Source organism: Scyliorhinus canicula, chromosome 4 (genome assembly GCF_902713615.1).
Source record: "Scyliorhinus canicula chromosome 4, sScyCan1.1, whole genome shotgun sequence".
Classification (NCBI taxonomy): domain Eukaryota; kingdom Metazoa; phylum Chordata; class Chondrichthyes; order Carcharhiniformes; family Scyliorhinidae; genus Scyliorhinus; species Scyliorhinus canicula.
This window is the reverse complement of record NC_052149.1, coordinates 120,351,058-120,365,491: the sequence shown is the minus strand read 5'-3', so window position 1 is coordinate 120,365,491 and position 14,434 is coordinate 120,351,058. Positions and strand designations below refer to the sequence as shown.

At 47.9% G+C, this 14,434-nt stretch overlaps 1 protein-coding gene across 2 annotated transcripts in view; it reads left to right on the top strand.

The window, feature by feature from the left end:
• LOC119964926 (neurogenic locus notch homolog protein 2-like) overlaps positions 1-14,434 on the top strand; it is a 183,311-nt gene that overhangs the window by 153,577 nt on the left and 15,300 nt on the right. For both annotated transcript variants that reach the window (XM_038795110.1, XM_038795109.1), the window contains exons 28-30: positions 9,842-10,058; positions 12,501-12,597; positions 13,578-13,746. In XM_038795110.1, the coding sequence (XP_038651038.1) occupies positions 9,842-10,058; positions 12,501-12,597; positions 13,578-13,746 (483 nt within the window). The remainder of the gene's footprint in view (positions 1-9,841; positions 10,059-12,500; positions 12,598-13,577; positions 13,747-14,434) is intronic.

The following is a 14,434-nucleotide window of genomic DNA, read 5'->3' as shown; positions in this document are numbered from 1 at the left end:
AATACTGACAAATGAAGTTTAAAACCCTCAAAACTTCAAACGCATTTGAAAACTAAGCATGGCGAGTACAAGGACAAACCTCTTCATTTTGTTCAAAGCATGCAGCAAGAACTTAGGGCGCGATTCTCCCAAAACGGGAGAAATCGTAAAGCTGGCGTAAAACCCGGGCGGGTTTTACGGCAGCGTGCCCCTTCCCGACCGGGGACCAATTCTGGTCCCCGGTCGGGGCTAGCAGCCCGATGCCGTAGGCTCCGGCAAGACGGGCTTAACGAAAATCGTTAAGCCAGCTTGCCGGAGTTAGCGCCGGCTGACGCGTCATATGACGTCAGCCACGCATGCGCAGTTTGGAAGACTCCAACCCGCGCATGCGCGGGTGACGTCATCGCGTTTTTGCACGAAAGCCGCGCATGCGCGGGCCGGGTTGCCCCTCAGCCGCCCCGCGAATGGATACTGCGGGGCGGCGGAAGGACAAGTAGTGCGCGGGCATCGGGCCCGCTGCCCGCGATCGGTGCCCACCGATCGCGGGCCCATGGCACCCGGTGCCATGGTTATTAATAGCGAGTTAGTCACGCCGTTTTTACGAACGGCAAGACCAGGTGTGTTTGCCGTTCGTAAAAACGGCGTAAAGGGCTGGGACTTCGGCCCATCTAACAGCTGAGAATCGCTGCCGGCCGTAAAAAAAACGGCGGCGGCGATTCGGGCCGGGACTTCGGCGGGGGGGGGGAGAATAGCGGGAGGGCGGGAAAAATGTCGGGAAGGCCCTCCCGCTATTCTCCCACCCGTCGTGGGGGGCGGAGAATTTCGCCCTTAAATCGTCAGCTTAAATGTAACATTGAATGTCAGTCCTTAGCTTAAATGCAACATTGAATGACAAAGCAAGAGAGATTGTGAGGACCAAGCAGGCCCGCCTGCACGTTAAAGGTAAACAATAATGGTGTGTCACGAAGGTCAGCCGGCGTGGGGCGCTAACGTCAGCTGGCATGTCTCGTGAACGTCAGCCATGTCCCGAAGGTCCGCCGGTTGTAAAAGTGGGTCCCGGGAAAAACAGTTTGGAAAAACACTGAGCTATGGCAAAGGGGCTGATTTAGCACAGTGCTAAATCGCTGGCTTTGAGAGCCGACCAAGGCAGGCCAGCAGCACGGTTCAATTCCCGTATCAGCCTCCCCGAACAGGCGCCGGAATGTGGCGATGAGGGGCTTTTCACAGTAACTTCATTTGAAGCCTACTTGTGACAATAAGCGATTTTCATTTAATTTTATTTCATTTCAGGAGCTTCGGGTGGGGGGGATCGATCCGTGGAGATTTGGGAGGCCGAGGAGCAGGGAGTTTTCATTCTTCTCCCATGTGCATAAGGTGTATTCCCGGATAGACTTCTTTGTGATGGACAAAATGCTGCTGGCTGAGGTGGTAGATGCTGAATATTCAGCAATAGTGGTGTCAGATCATGCCCCACACTGGGTGGACTTGCAAGTTAGCAAAGGAAAGACCCAGCGCCCTCAATAGAGGTTGGATGTGGGGCTGCTGGCGGAGGAGGAGGTGTGTGAGGGAGGCCATTCGGGGATATATAGGGATCAATGACACGGGTGAGGTTTCGGCGGGGGTGGTTTTGGAGGCACGGAAGGCAATTATTAGGGTGGGAATTCATCTCAATTTGGGCCCATTAGGGGAAGGCTGAGCGGGTGGAGTTACACAGATTGGTAGGCGAAATTTACATGTGGACAGGAGGTACGCGGAGTCTCCGGATGACGGGCTTTGAAGGAGCGTCAGAGACTGCAGCTGGAATTTGGGCTCCTGTCCACAGGTAAGGCGGAAAGACAGCTGAGGAGGGTGATGGGGGTGGTGTATGAATGTGGGGAAAAACCAGCAGGATGCTGGCGCACCAGCTGAGGAAACAGGAGGCAGCGAGAGAGATTGGGAAAGTGAGAGATACAGGGGGAAGATGGTTCTGGATCCGGCAGGGGTAAATGAAGTTTTTGCGGGAGTTTTATAGTAAATTGTATAAATTGGAACCCCAGCTGGGGAGGAAGTTATGGAGCGATTTCTGGTTGGGCTGGAGTTCCCGAGGATAGATGAGGAGTTAGTGGAGGATTTGGGAGCCCCAATTGGGCTTGGGGAAGTTATAGACGGGTTGAGGACGATGCAATTGGGTAAAGCCCCGGGACCAGACGGATACCCGGTTGAGTTTATAAAACGTTTTCCGGGCTGTTGGGGCCACTCCGGGTAAAGGCTTTTAATGAGTCTAAGGAGCTGGGAGTGCTCCCCCCAATGTTAGCGCAGGCATCGATCTCCCTTATTTTGAAGCGGGATAAGGATCCGGAGAGCTGTGGTTCGTACAGGCCAATCTCCCTGTTAAATGTAGATGCAAAATTGCGCGCAAAGATCTTGGCCACACGCATAGAGGATTGTGTTCCGGGAGTAATGGGGGTGGACCAGACAGGATTTGTTAAGGGACGACATCTGACGTCCAACATTAGGCGACTCCTAAATGTAATAATGATGCCTGCGGAGGGGCGCGAGGTCAAAGTGGTGGTGGCCATGGATGCAGAAAGGCCTTTGATTGGATGGAGTAGAGGTACCTCTCGGATATTCTGAGAAGGTTTAGATTTGGGCAGGGGTTTGTGGATTGGGTCCGGTTGCTATATAAGGCACCGGTGGCGAATGTAAGGACAAACCGGGTTCGATCAGAATATTTTCTTCTGTGCTGGGGGACAAGACAGGGGTGTCCATTCTCCCCACCACTCTTTGCCCTGGCCATAGAGCCTTTGGCAGTGGCACCTTTGGCAATGGCGCTGAGAGCATCGAACATTTGGCAGGGTAGTGGGGGGGTGGGGTGGGGTCGCTCTATGCGGACGATTATCTCCTTTTATATAACAAACCTGTTGGGAATTGCAGGAATTATGTGGATACTGGAGGAATTTGGTCGGTTCTTGGGGTACAAATTGAATATGGGCAAGAGTGAGGTTTTTGTGATCCAGGCAAGGGGGCAGGAGAGGAGATTGAGGGAGATGCCGTTCAATGTGGTGAGAGGGAGTTTTAGGTACCTGGGGATTCAAGTGGCAAGGGACTGGGGTCAGCTTCATAAACTAAATTTGGGCAGGTTGATTGAGCAATCAAAGGGGTCTTCCGAAGGTGGGATGTGCTCCCATTGTTATTGGCGGGGAGGGTACAGACTGTGAAAATGCCAGTCCTCCCGAGATTGCTGTTTGTGCTTCAGCGTCTTCCAATCTTCATCCCCTAGGCATTTTTTAGGAAGATGAATGCGGCGATCTCGTGTTTTATATGGGCCGGGAAAGCCCCGAGGGTTAAGAAGGTCCTTCTTGAAGGAAGGCGCAGGGTGGGGGGCTTGGTCCTTCCGAACTTTATTAATTACTACCGGGCAGCTAATATATCGATGGATAGGAAATGGGTAATGGGGGAGGGGAGGCGGCATCTTGCAAGAGCACGAGTCTGAAGGCTTTGTTAATGGCACCTCTGCTGTTCTCGCCGGCTCGGTACTCCACAAGCCCAGTGGTAGTGACAGTCCTGAGAGTGTGGGGGCAATGGAGGCAGCATATGAGACTGGGGGGGGGGGGGGCGTTGGTGTGGTCACCGATCTGTGATAACCACCAGTTTGCTCTGGGGGGGCTGGACAGGGGCTTCAGTAGGTGACAGCGGGCAGGGATTGAGAGATTTGGGACCCCTTCATTGAGGAGAGTTTCCTGAGTCTGGAGGAGCTAGAGGAGGAGTTTGAGTTGCCGGGTGAGAACGGGTTCCGGTACTTGCAGGTACGGGATTTTGTTCGGAGGCAGTTTCTGAGCTTCCCTTGCCTCCCACTATGGGGACTACAGGATAAGGTGATGTCTAAAACAGGGGTTGGGACCTAAGAAAGACAAAGACCCAACGGAATGTGGGTCATACAGACCCATATCTCTGTTGAACGCAGACGCCAAAATACTGGCCAAAGTCCTAGCCAAAAGGCTAGAAGACTGTGTACCTGAGGTGGTCACAGAGGACCAGACGGGCTTCGTCAAAGGTAGACAGCTCACCTCGAACATCAGGCGCCTGCTGAACGTGATAATGACCCCCTCCGGGGAGAGAACACAAGAGGTGATCGTCTCCCTGGACGCAGAAAAGGCCTTCGACAGAGTCGAATGGAAATACCTCATAGAGGTACTGCAGCGGTTCGGGCTTGGAACAGGGTTCACCGCTTGGGTAAAGCTCCTATACAACGCCCCCATGGCGAGTGTACGGACCAACAATACCAACTCCCAATACTTCCAGCTGCACAGGGGCACCAGACAAGGATGCCCACTGTCCCCGCTGCTGTTCGCATTAGCAATCGAACCGCTAGCAATCGCGCTCAGGGCAGCAAAAAATTGGAGGGGGATCCGAAGGGGAGGCAGAGAGCACAGAGTCTCACTCTATGCAGATGATCTGCTCCTCTACATCTCGGACCCACAAAGCAGCATGGACGGAATCATCGCGCCCCTGAAAGAGTTTGGAGCCGGGGCTGCCGTTCAAACAAGCCCGAAATAAATTCCGCTACCTGGGGATCCAAATAGCCCATGACTGGAAAGGGATCCACAAATGGAACCTCACCAGCCTGGCGGAGGAAGTAAAAAAGGACCTGCAAAGATGGAACACACTCCCACTCTCCCTCGCGGGGAGAGTCCAGACGATCAAAATGAACGTATTGCCCAGGTTCCTCTTCCTGTTTAGATCCATTCCGATCTACATCCCCAAGGCCTTCTTCAAAGCGCTGGACAAACTTATCATGGCGTTCGTATGGGGGGGGGTAAAAATGCTAGGATCCCAAAGAAGGTCCTACAAAAAACAAAATCCAGGGGGGGGGCTAGCCCTCCCGAATCTACAATTCTACCACTGGGCGGCAACAGCCGAGCGAGTAAGGGGATGGATCCAGGAGCCAGAAGCCGAGTGGGTGCGTGCGGAGGAGGCCTCCTGCATGGGGACCTCCCTCCGGGCCCTCGCCACGGCAGCACTCCCATCCCCACCCAAAAAACACTCCAGCAGCCCAGTGGTGACAGCCACCCTCCAATCCTGGAACCAACTGCGGCAGGAATTTGGCCTGAACAAAATGTCGGACAAGGCTCCCATCTGCAACAACCATAGGTTCAAACCAGCACTGACTGAAGCCACCTTCAAAAGGTGGAGGCAGGACGGGGGGACACTGACAGTCAGGGACCTATACACGGACGACAGGATCGCAACACTGGACGAACTGACAGAGAAATTTCTGCTAGTTGGGGGGAACGAGCTACGGTACCTGCAGCTCAAAAACTTCCTACGAAAGGAGACAAGGACGTACCCACAACCGCCACGACAGACACTACTGGAAGACCTACTGGACGCAAGTATCCTAGAGAAAGGGAACTGTAGCGACATGTATGACCGACTGGTAGAAAGGGACGACACCGTACTGGACGCAACAAGAAGGAAATGGGAGGACGACCTGGGGATGGAGATAGGGTGGGGACTCTGGAGCGAAGCACTGCATAGGGTCAACTCCACCTCCACGTGCGCAAGGCTCAGCCTGACGCAACTAAAAGTGGTACATAGAGCCCACTTAACGAGAAACCGTATGAGTAGGTTCTTCCCGGAGGTGGAGGACAGATGTGAACGGTGCCAAAGAGGCCCGGCCAACCACGCCCACATGTTCTGGTCTTGCCCCAGACTTGTGGAGTACTGGACAGCCTTCTTCGAGGCTATGTCCAAAGTGGTGGGGGTGAGGGTGGAGCCATGCCCGATAGTGGCGGTCTTCGGGGTTTCAGACCAGCCAGATCTATTCCTGGGGAGGAGGGCGGACGCCCTTGCCTTTGCCTCCCTGATCGCCCGCCGTAGAATCCTGTTTGGCTGGCGGTCAGCAGCACCGCCCAGAGCTGCAGACTGGCTGGCCGACCTCTCGGAATCTCTCCAAATGGAGAAAATCAAATTCGCCATCCGAGGGTCGGACGACGGCTTCCACAGAACGTGGGAGCCATTCATGCAACTGTTCTGGGACCTGTTTGTAGCCAACGTACATGAGGAAGAATAGTCGGGTGGCCAAGAATCAGGGGAAAATGGACGGGAATCGGGGGAAGGTAGCCGGGGGGGGGGGGGGGGGGGGGGGGCTACGGGTTCGTTACGGGGGTTTGATGGCTAGCTAAGGCCCAAAACCAAACTAAATAAATGCCAATAAACATGTGCCTCGGCCATATTGGGGAATGTAAAATATGTATGCCGGCTAAAGGGGGGAGGCCACAGTTATTATTACGACGATGCTTACCTGTAAATATATATGTTAATTTTTGCGTGTTCTTTTTTTTTCTCTCTCTCTCTAACAATTTGTAATTTGTTCAATATAAAACATGAAAACTGAATAAAAAACATTTATAAAAAAAATAATAGAACACTTTGATATTTCCACGCTAATTTACAAAGAGCCGAGGGGGACACAGCAAAGTATCTCCCACTATTTCCAGAGAACCAGGAACTTCCTATATTTTCGCCAGAGATTTCCGTGTTCACTGCTGCATGGCACCTGGAATAGACCAACACCGGCTATCTGCTTCCACCTGCTTAACGTTCAATGCAGTAATTGGACCAATGCCACATTCCCTGTTAGAATTGCTCACTCATTAACAAATAATCAGTAAAAATAAAAAATATCAAATAAAAAAATGAATAATAAAACAGGGGTTGGGGAGGGGAGAGTCTCGGAAATATACAAGGAACTGATGGAGTGGGAAGGGATCCCAATTGGGTAGGTGAAGAGGAAGTGGGAGGAAGAGCTGGGAGGGAAGTTGGAAGTCTGGTTATGGGAGAAGGCCCTGAGGTGAGTCAATGAATCTTCGTCGTGTGCCAGGCTCAGCCTGATCCAGTTCAAGGTGGTCCACAGGGCTCATATGACTGTGGCCTGGATGAGTAGGTTTTTTGAGGAGGTGGAGGACAGGTGTGGGGAAAGTCCTGCGAAGCATGTACATATGTTTTGGCCGTGTCCAAGGTTGAGGGGATTTTGGCAGGGATTTTCAGAGGTCCTGGAAGGGAGGGTGACTCCAAGTCCAGAGGTGGCAATATTTGGAGTGTCGGAAGATCCGGGAGCCCAGTGGGAGGAGAGAGGCCGACGTTTTGGCCTTTGCTTCCCTGGTGGCCCGGAGACGGATTTTGCTGTGATGGAGGGACTCGGAGCCTCCAAAGTCGGGGGTTTGAGTCAGTGACATGGCAGGGTTTCTTAGGCTAGAGAAAATTAAGTTTGCCTTAAGGGGTTCAGTACAGGAGTTCGTTCGGAGGTGGCAACCATTCGTCAACTTCTTAAATTGGGGAGGAAGGCAAGGAAGTATGGAAGTGATGAATAAGGGCTGGGAATCTACTGTATGGGTAGTTAGGGTTTGGGGCTGGGACGTGTTGTTGTGGGGTTTTTGAGTGTGTGGGATCTCTGTTTAAAATGTGAAAAAGTTAAAATTATAAATGCCTCAGTAAAATATTTTCAAAAAAAAAAAGACCGTGAATGTTACAAATTCTTCCCATCATTCCCTACCTTTTCGCTATTTCCACGCCCAACGAACCCAAATGATTCAAGCAGCGCATGAGCAGAAAGAGGCCATTTGAGCCATCATTTTCACGTTTTAAACAGAGATCCAGCACACGCAAAAAAACCCACAATAACATACCCGAACTGCCCATAAATTAGATTCCCTGCACATATTCATCACTTCCATACTTCCTTGCCCCCCCCCCCCCCCCCCCCCCGCGCCAATTGAAGAAGTTGATGAATGATTGCCACCTCCGAACGAACCCCTGTACTGAACCCCTTAAGGCGAACTTAATTTTCTCTAGCCTAAGAAACCCTGCCATGTCACTGTAAGAGTGATCCAATTAATCTGATTTCTTTTTCCATATTCCTGCAATTCTTTCATCTTAAAGGTACTTATCCAATTTCCTCTTTCAAAGTTGCTATTGAATCTCATTCAATCATCCTTTCAGGCCATGTGTTCTATTGATTCAAAGTTCAGATCATTACAACTCCAAGTGCTGACGAAAACATCGTTCACATCTTCCCTCTGTATTTTTGTTAATTACCGTAATGCTGTGTCCTTTGATTACCTCCTGCTGGTGGAAACCATTTCTCTTCATCTACTTGACTCTCAAATTTCCTCTGAAATGGAGCGCACTTAGGGCTGGGCAATAAATGCTGGCCTCAGTCAGCGACGCTAAGATCCCGTAAAATGAGTAAAGCACTTATCAAAATGCCTCATAATTTTGAATATCTTTATTTTATCTGCTTTTAACTTTCTCTGCTCAAATGAGAACTACCCCAACTTCACCAGTTTCTTCATAAAACTGAAGCTCCTCATCCCAGGTACAGTTCCTCTGGTAGGCTTCTCTGCACACTCTCCACTTTGTAAATTTCTGGATTTAATGTAGTTAAAAATGGGGGTGTTCAAGAAGCCCGAATTGGAGGAGCGCAGATTGGCAGAACCAGAGGAGATTGCAGTGAAGGGAGGGGCAAGGCATTGAATGATTTGAAAGTAGGAGAGAATTTTTAAATCCAGGTGTTAAGGACACAGACAGTAGACTTCTGAATGACCTCAGGTTTAGAGAGGATGGAATATGGGAGGCTGGTAAGGAGTGCGCTGGAATAGTCAAGTCTGCAGGTAAGCAGATGGATGAGAGATTCGGATGAGGTTATCATAGATTATCATCGAATCATAGAATTTACAGTGCAGAAGGAGGCCGTTGGGCCCATCGAGTCTGCACCGGCCCTTGAAAAGAGCACCCCACCTAAGCCCACACCTCCACCCTGTCCCTGTAACCCAGTAAATCAACCTTTTTGGACGCTAAGGGCAATTTAGCATGGTCAGTCCACCTAACCTGCACACCGTTGGACTGCGGGAGGAAACCGGAGCACCCGGAGGAAACCCACGCAGACACTAGGAGAATGTGCAGACTCCGCACAGTGACCCAAGCCGAGAATTGAACCTGGGACCCTGGAGTGGTGAAGCAACTGTGCTAACCACTGTGCTATTGTGCGGCAGGGCGTGTTCAAGAAACATGTTGCCCAGAGAATTCCAAAAGTACGTTGGTTTGCTTTTCAGGTACTTCTCACAGTAACTTTGTTGCAGCTTTAATTTAAGCCTACTTGTGACACTAATAAAGTGGTGGTGTTTTTTTTTACATAGATTTGTAATATGCTGTCTTTTAGCAAATGGGAACTGCATCTTAATTGGGCACAATGTTGTTGCATAATGCGCTGAAGAAATAAACCTGAAACCAGTCAGCGATTCTTCGGCATTTGTGAGGTTGACCAGGTGTATCATTTTCAAGAGTTAATTGCCGCATGCTGCACAAGTAACCAAAATTAGGGGAGCCATCAGCAGGTGACTCTGACCAGACTAAGATAATGGTACTTGTTTCGCTGCCACTGTTAGCACATAAGTAACCCACATATTGCTAATGCTCAGCAAATCCACCTCCAAACTATTTTTCAGAAACAGATGGTAAGTATACATTGTCAACTCTGTTGCAAAAATGCATGGACAACACAACATCTCCCCTCCTGTGATCTGATCCTTTCCTAAGTTGCTTTTTTTAACAGAGACAGAACATGGGCCAAATGCAAGGAATAGTGACCAAACATGTTATTAAATTAAATTAAATTAAATTAAATTAAATTAAATGTGCACTGGGTAGAAAGCAATCTTCTTTTATTTTTAAATCGCTTGTAATTAATACGATTAATGTTGGGTTGATTCGAAGCCCAGGTGTGGGAAATGTAGAAAATAAGATCTTTGCTTTTCAACACTTGTCTTTGCCATTTCGTAGTGAAATATCAGAAAATAAAATATGGTGTATGTTTCCCCAACAGGTGAACCCGATGATCGAAATCCCCCGGCACAGCTGAGCCTCCTGTACCTATTGATGGTTGCCGTAGGGATCATCATCCTTATTCTGATCCTGGGGGTCGTAGCGGCCAAACGCAAACGCAAGCTTGGCCCACTGTGGTTCCCAGAGGGCTTCATCCTGAAGAAGGGTGGCAATCGGAAGCGTCGCGAACCTGTGGGGCAGGATGCAGTGGGAATGAAGTAGGTGTTAATGATGTATCATTACAAGTGCTCAGTGTTCAGTTTTGTGTGGGTAGTGGGTATTAATGTAATGATGGCTATTAGTGCTCATTGTGAGTGTGTGTGTATTAATGTGGTGATGGATCTTAGTGCTCACTGTTGTGTATGTGGGTATCAATGTAATGATGAATATGTTCGAATGTGTGAGGGTATTAATGTAATGATGGATGTTCGCGCTCACTGTTGGTGTGCATGGGTATTAATGTAATGATGGATATTAATTCTGTGTGTTCGAGTGTGTGCGGATATTAATGTAATGATGGATATTTGTGCTCATTGTTAGATTGTGTGTAAGTGTTAATGTAATGATGCTATTAGTACTCTGTTCGAGTGTGTGTGTAGGTATTAATGTAATGATGGATATTATTCATTGATAGTGTGTGTACAAGTATGAATGTCGTGATGGATCAAAGTGTTGAATGTCAATGTAATAGTATTCATGTTGCACTGAGCAATCAGAATTTCTGTGCACGGTAGTTGGTGCTAATGAGCAAGCGTGACATTGGAAAACTAGAGAGCCTCTTATACAGGGTCAGTGGGAATAATGTAGGTGTATGGCAACAACTTGAGAGCCCTGAGGCCAAACAATTCCACGGCCTAAGGTTAAGAAGTTGACTTGACATTTTTGGTCCATGAAACAATTGAAAGGAATATTTCCCAGGCTTAATTAACATGGCACTCAATTTGGCAGAACAGTGAGTGTTCTGTCAAACTCCACAGATTCTCAAATCAGCACATTATTACACACATATATATTGTCAGAGGCTTGTTGTAAATAAAGGCTAAATGTAACCTGGGGAATATCGAATAATCCTAAATACACAAAAGGAGATGCCTTAACGCCTACCTACCCCATTGACGCTTCAGAACTGCTGCTTAGGTGTAGCCAGTTAAATTCCTCCTTGAGGGACAATGTAAAAACATTTTATAAACTGGGACCATGAAAGGAGAGTGCTGGAGTAGAACAACAAAGATTGGAAGAAAGTAAGTCTTGCATTTATATAGTGCTTTTTAGGACTTCCGGATGCCTCAAAGCACTTTACTGCCTGTGAAATACTTTTGAAAGGTTGTTTTTGTTGTAATTTCAGAAGTGCAGGAGCCTATTTATGTGCAGCAAGCTACCACAAACAACAGTGATATGATCAGATGATCTGTTTTAGCGATGTTCTAATTGAGATAAATATTGGACTGAACACTAGGGGGAGCTCCCCTGTTCTTCAAAGTTGTGCCATGGATATTTCATGAGGTACCAGAGGGCAGATGGGGCCTCGTTTTTAAACCACACTTGAAAGACGACACCTCCGAGAGTGAAAGAAACCTGTGGCACTGAAATGGAGTGTTGGCCTAGATTCTGTCCTCCAGTCTCTGGAATGAGATTTGAACCCATAATTGTCTGACTCAAATGTGAGAGTGCGACTGAGCCATAGTTGATGCCTGGTCATAGCTATTTTAACTGCCTGAATGTGATGAAAGCCATTCCTGAAATCATGATGGTTTACAGACTGGGTAGTCTTGAAAATGATTAAGAGTTTCAGTTGGATCGAAGGGACATAATTTTAAAATAGGCATAGATCATTTAGGAGTAAAGGTCAGGAAGTGTTAATTCACTCAAAGGGCAATGGAAATCTGGAACTCTTTTTTTTTTTTCCCACCCCAACCCATTCAAATAGGTTGTGGATGATTGGCTAATTGGATTTTTCCAAACTGAGATAGATTTCTATTTGGTTGAGGGTATTCAAGGAATATGGAACAGAGTTACTGAGCAGCCGGGACCTGGTTGAATGGTGGATTGGACACCAGGGGGCTGAGATGTCTCCCGTGCCTATAATATGCTGTAGTATTCTGGGCTGATGTTCCTGGTAGGCCTAGCTCCTGGTGCACCTTTGGTGCTCCTGACCATGTTCACACCCGAATAGATGTTGTTAACTGAAACATTGCCAGTTGAACCAGATTAGAATTGGTGGTGTTTCACAATAACATGGTTTCCTGTGCCTGTTTGTAGTGCAAAAGCAGTCAAACTTTGATGGGATCTCACAGGTTGCCTCATTCTGCCGTGATACGTCTCAGGCTGTGGGTTGAGTCATTTGATGATCTGAAATTCCCATGCACTTGCCTTGGCTGCTAGGGGTGTTTTAACTTCCTGCGCTACCCATCAATACCGTATTTGCTGCCCTTCTATGGAGGTTTGATTCCTTGGTCCTCAGTTGCTTGTCATCCACAGGGGGCAGGAGTTGCAACAGGATAAATCTGTTCTAGGAGGCTGACTTAACACCACATCCCCCGCCCCCCCCTCCACTGCCCCACCCCACCCCTAAGTGCCAAGATCCCACCCATTTACCGCAGAGGACACGATCCCCAATGTCAGATTTAAAACATTACTAAAAGCTTTCTTTTTTTTCTTAGAAATCTGTCAAAGCCGGTGCCTGATGACAGCATGATTGATGACAACCAAAATGAGCAGTGGATGGAGGGAGGAGGGCCAGAGGCAAAGAAACCTAAGGTGGGTCTGCATTGCCATGTAATAAACTACATGTTAGCCAGAGGGCAACAACAAAGCAGTTGTGGTATTAGTTTTACATCAATGTTTGATCGATGGATTGGAGTGATGGTGAAGGATCAGGAGTCTTGATGTCAAGTCTGTGAAGGCAGTTCACTTTCAGGCTCCCCATGTTCTCAGTCTTACATGTGAAGTGTCAAGGTACAAACTTAAAAGCTTAGCCAGGTCATTGACCGTGATATTGTCACAATGCTGTTAATCATGGAACGTATGGTGGTGCTGACACTAACCACAGAGCGAGCCACATGAACCACAGTTACCGCAACTGAATTACACACACTGCGTTGCGTGCATGATGATGAGATGGTTGCCACTCAATTCAAAGGGCAATCCACTAATTCATCCAATACCTGTGAAGTATCAAAAAGTAAAATTTGGCTGCTGGTAATTGTGGCAGAGAAAATCATATCTGTCCCCCCCCCCCCCCCCAGTGAAAACAGGGATCCGGATCATCTTCCACTGACCATTCAGAGGGCAGCACTTTTGAGTTGTTATTGCAGAGTGGTGTCTGACTACCTTGCTTGCCATTTCCTTCTGAAAGAGGATGGAACTCTCCACTGAAGACATCTGTTGCTGTCATCTTCCTTCTGTACCCCTTTGACCCCTTGATCAAGTATATTTCTGCTTTACCAGTAACATAAAATCTACAGCGTTGGATGCAATGCCTGTTTATGCTCCATGTAACCCGCCTCCTACCCTACTTCATAAAGCTCTAGCCTTCTGTTCCTTATTCGCTCATTCTCATCTTGCTTCTCCTTGAATGCATCTTCTCCTTGAATGCATCCATACTATTCACCTCAATGGTGCAATGCGGTATGGTATATACTTTGTTCAATTGTTTGTAACTTCAAGATTTCTAAGCCACAGAGCAGCAAACTCGTATATGCTGTTGATGAGTGACACACCTTCTCTGTTCCCTGTAGACTGAAGATCAGGCTCTACTTTCAGAAAATGAAGACCAGGTTGACCATCGACCATGGACACAGCAGCACCTAGTGGCAGCAGACATCCGTTCAACACCATCCCTGGCACTGACCCCACCTCAAGGGGAGCAGGATGCCGACTGCATGAACGTCAACGTGAGAGGTCCAGGTATACACAACAGCAGTAGTGATAAAATCAGCCAAAGACTGGAGCATTTCTCTTAGGTTGATAGAAAGGTTACAGCACAGAAAGCACAGAGGGAGATCATTTGGGCTGGCTTGTACATGCCAGCCTTCTGCACAAGCAATCTGGATAGTGCCACATTCTTGCCCCTTTCGCACCAGAGTAAGAGTTTATTAAGTTTAAATGCAAAAAACATCTTTATGGATGAGCATTCCTCCAATGTGAGGGTGAACAAAGTAAACAATAAAGCCTGTATACTTGTACTTCCCAACAAGTAACTGGATTATGTTGGAGAAGAAACAAAGCCGTGGGGCTTATTTCCGAAAGGACAAAATTGAAAAATAAAAGTTTATGTTAAATTTATGTGGAACATTGGTTAGACCACATTCATTAGATGATTGTCCACTTTATAGCCATTGTATTATGAAATTATATGGTGGCATTGGAAAAGATGCAAAAAAAATATCGATAGCAGAATTGAGAGAGTAAAAATATCAAGTAAGTGTGAACCTCCTGGGGCACTTCTTTTCTGGAAAAGAGAAGATTGAAAGTCAACCTGATAAAGGCATGTTTAAATTTCTGAAAGTGTTTGACAGAGTAGATATAGCAGACATGTTTCTGCTTGCGGGGGAGTCAAAAATTAAGAGACAGTTACGAATAAATACAACAAGGA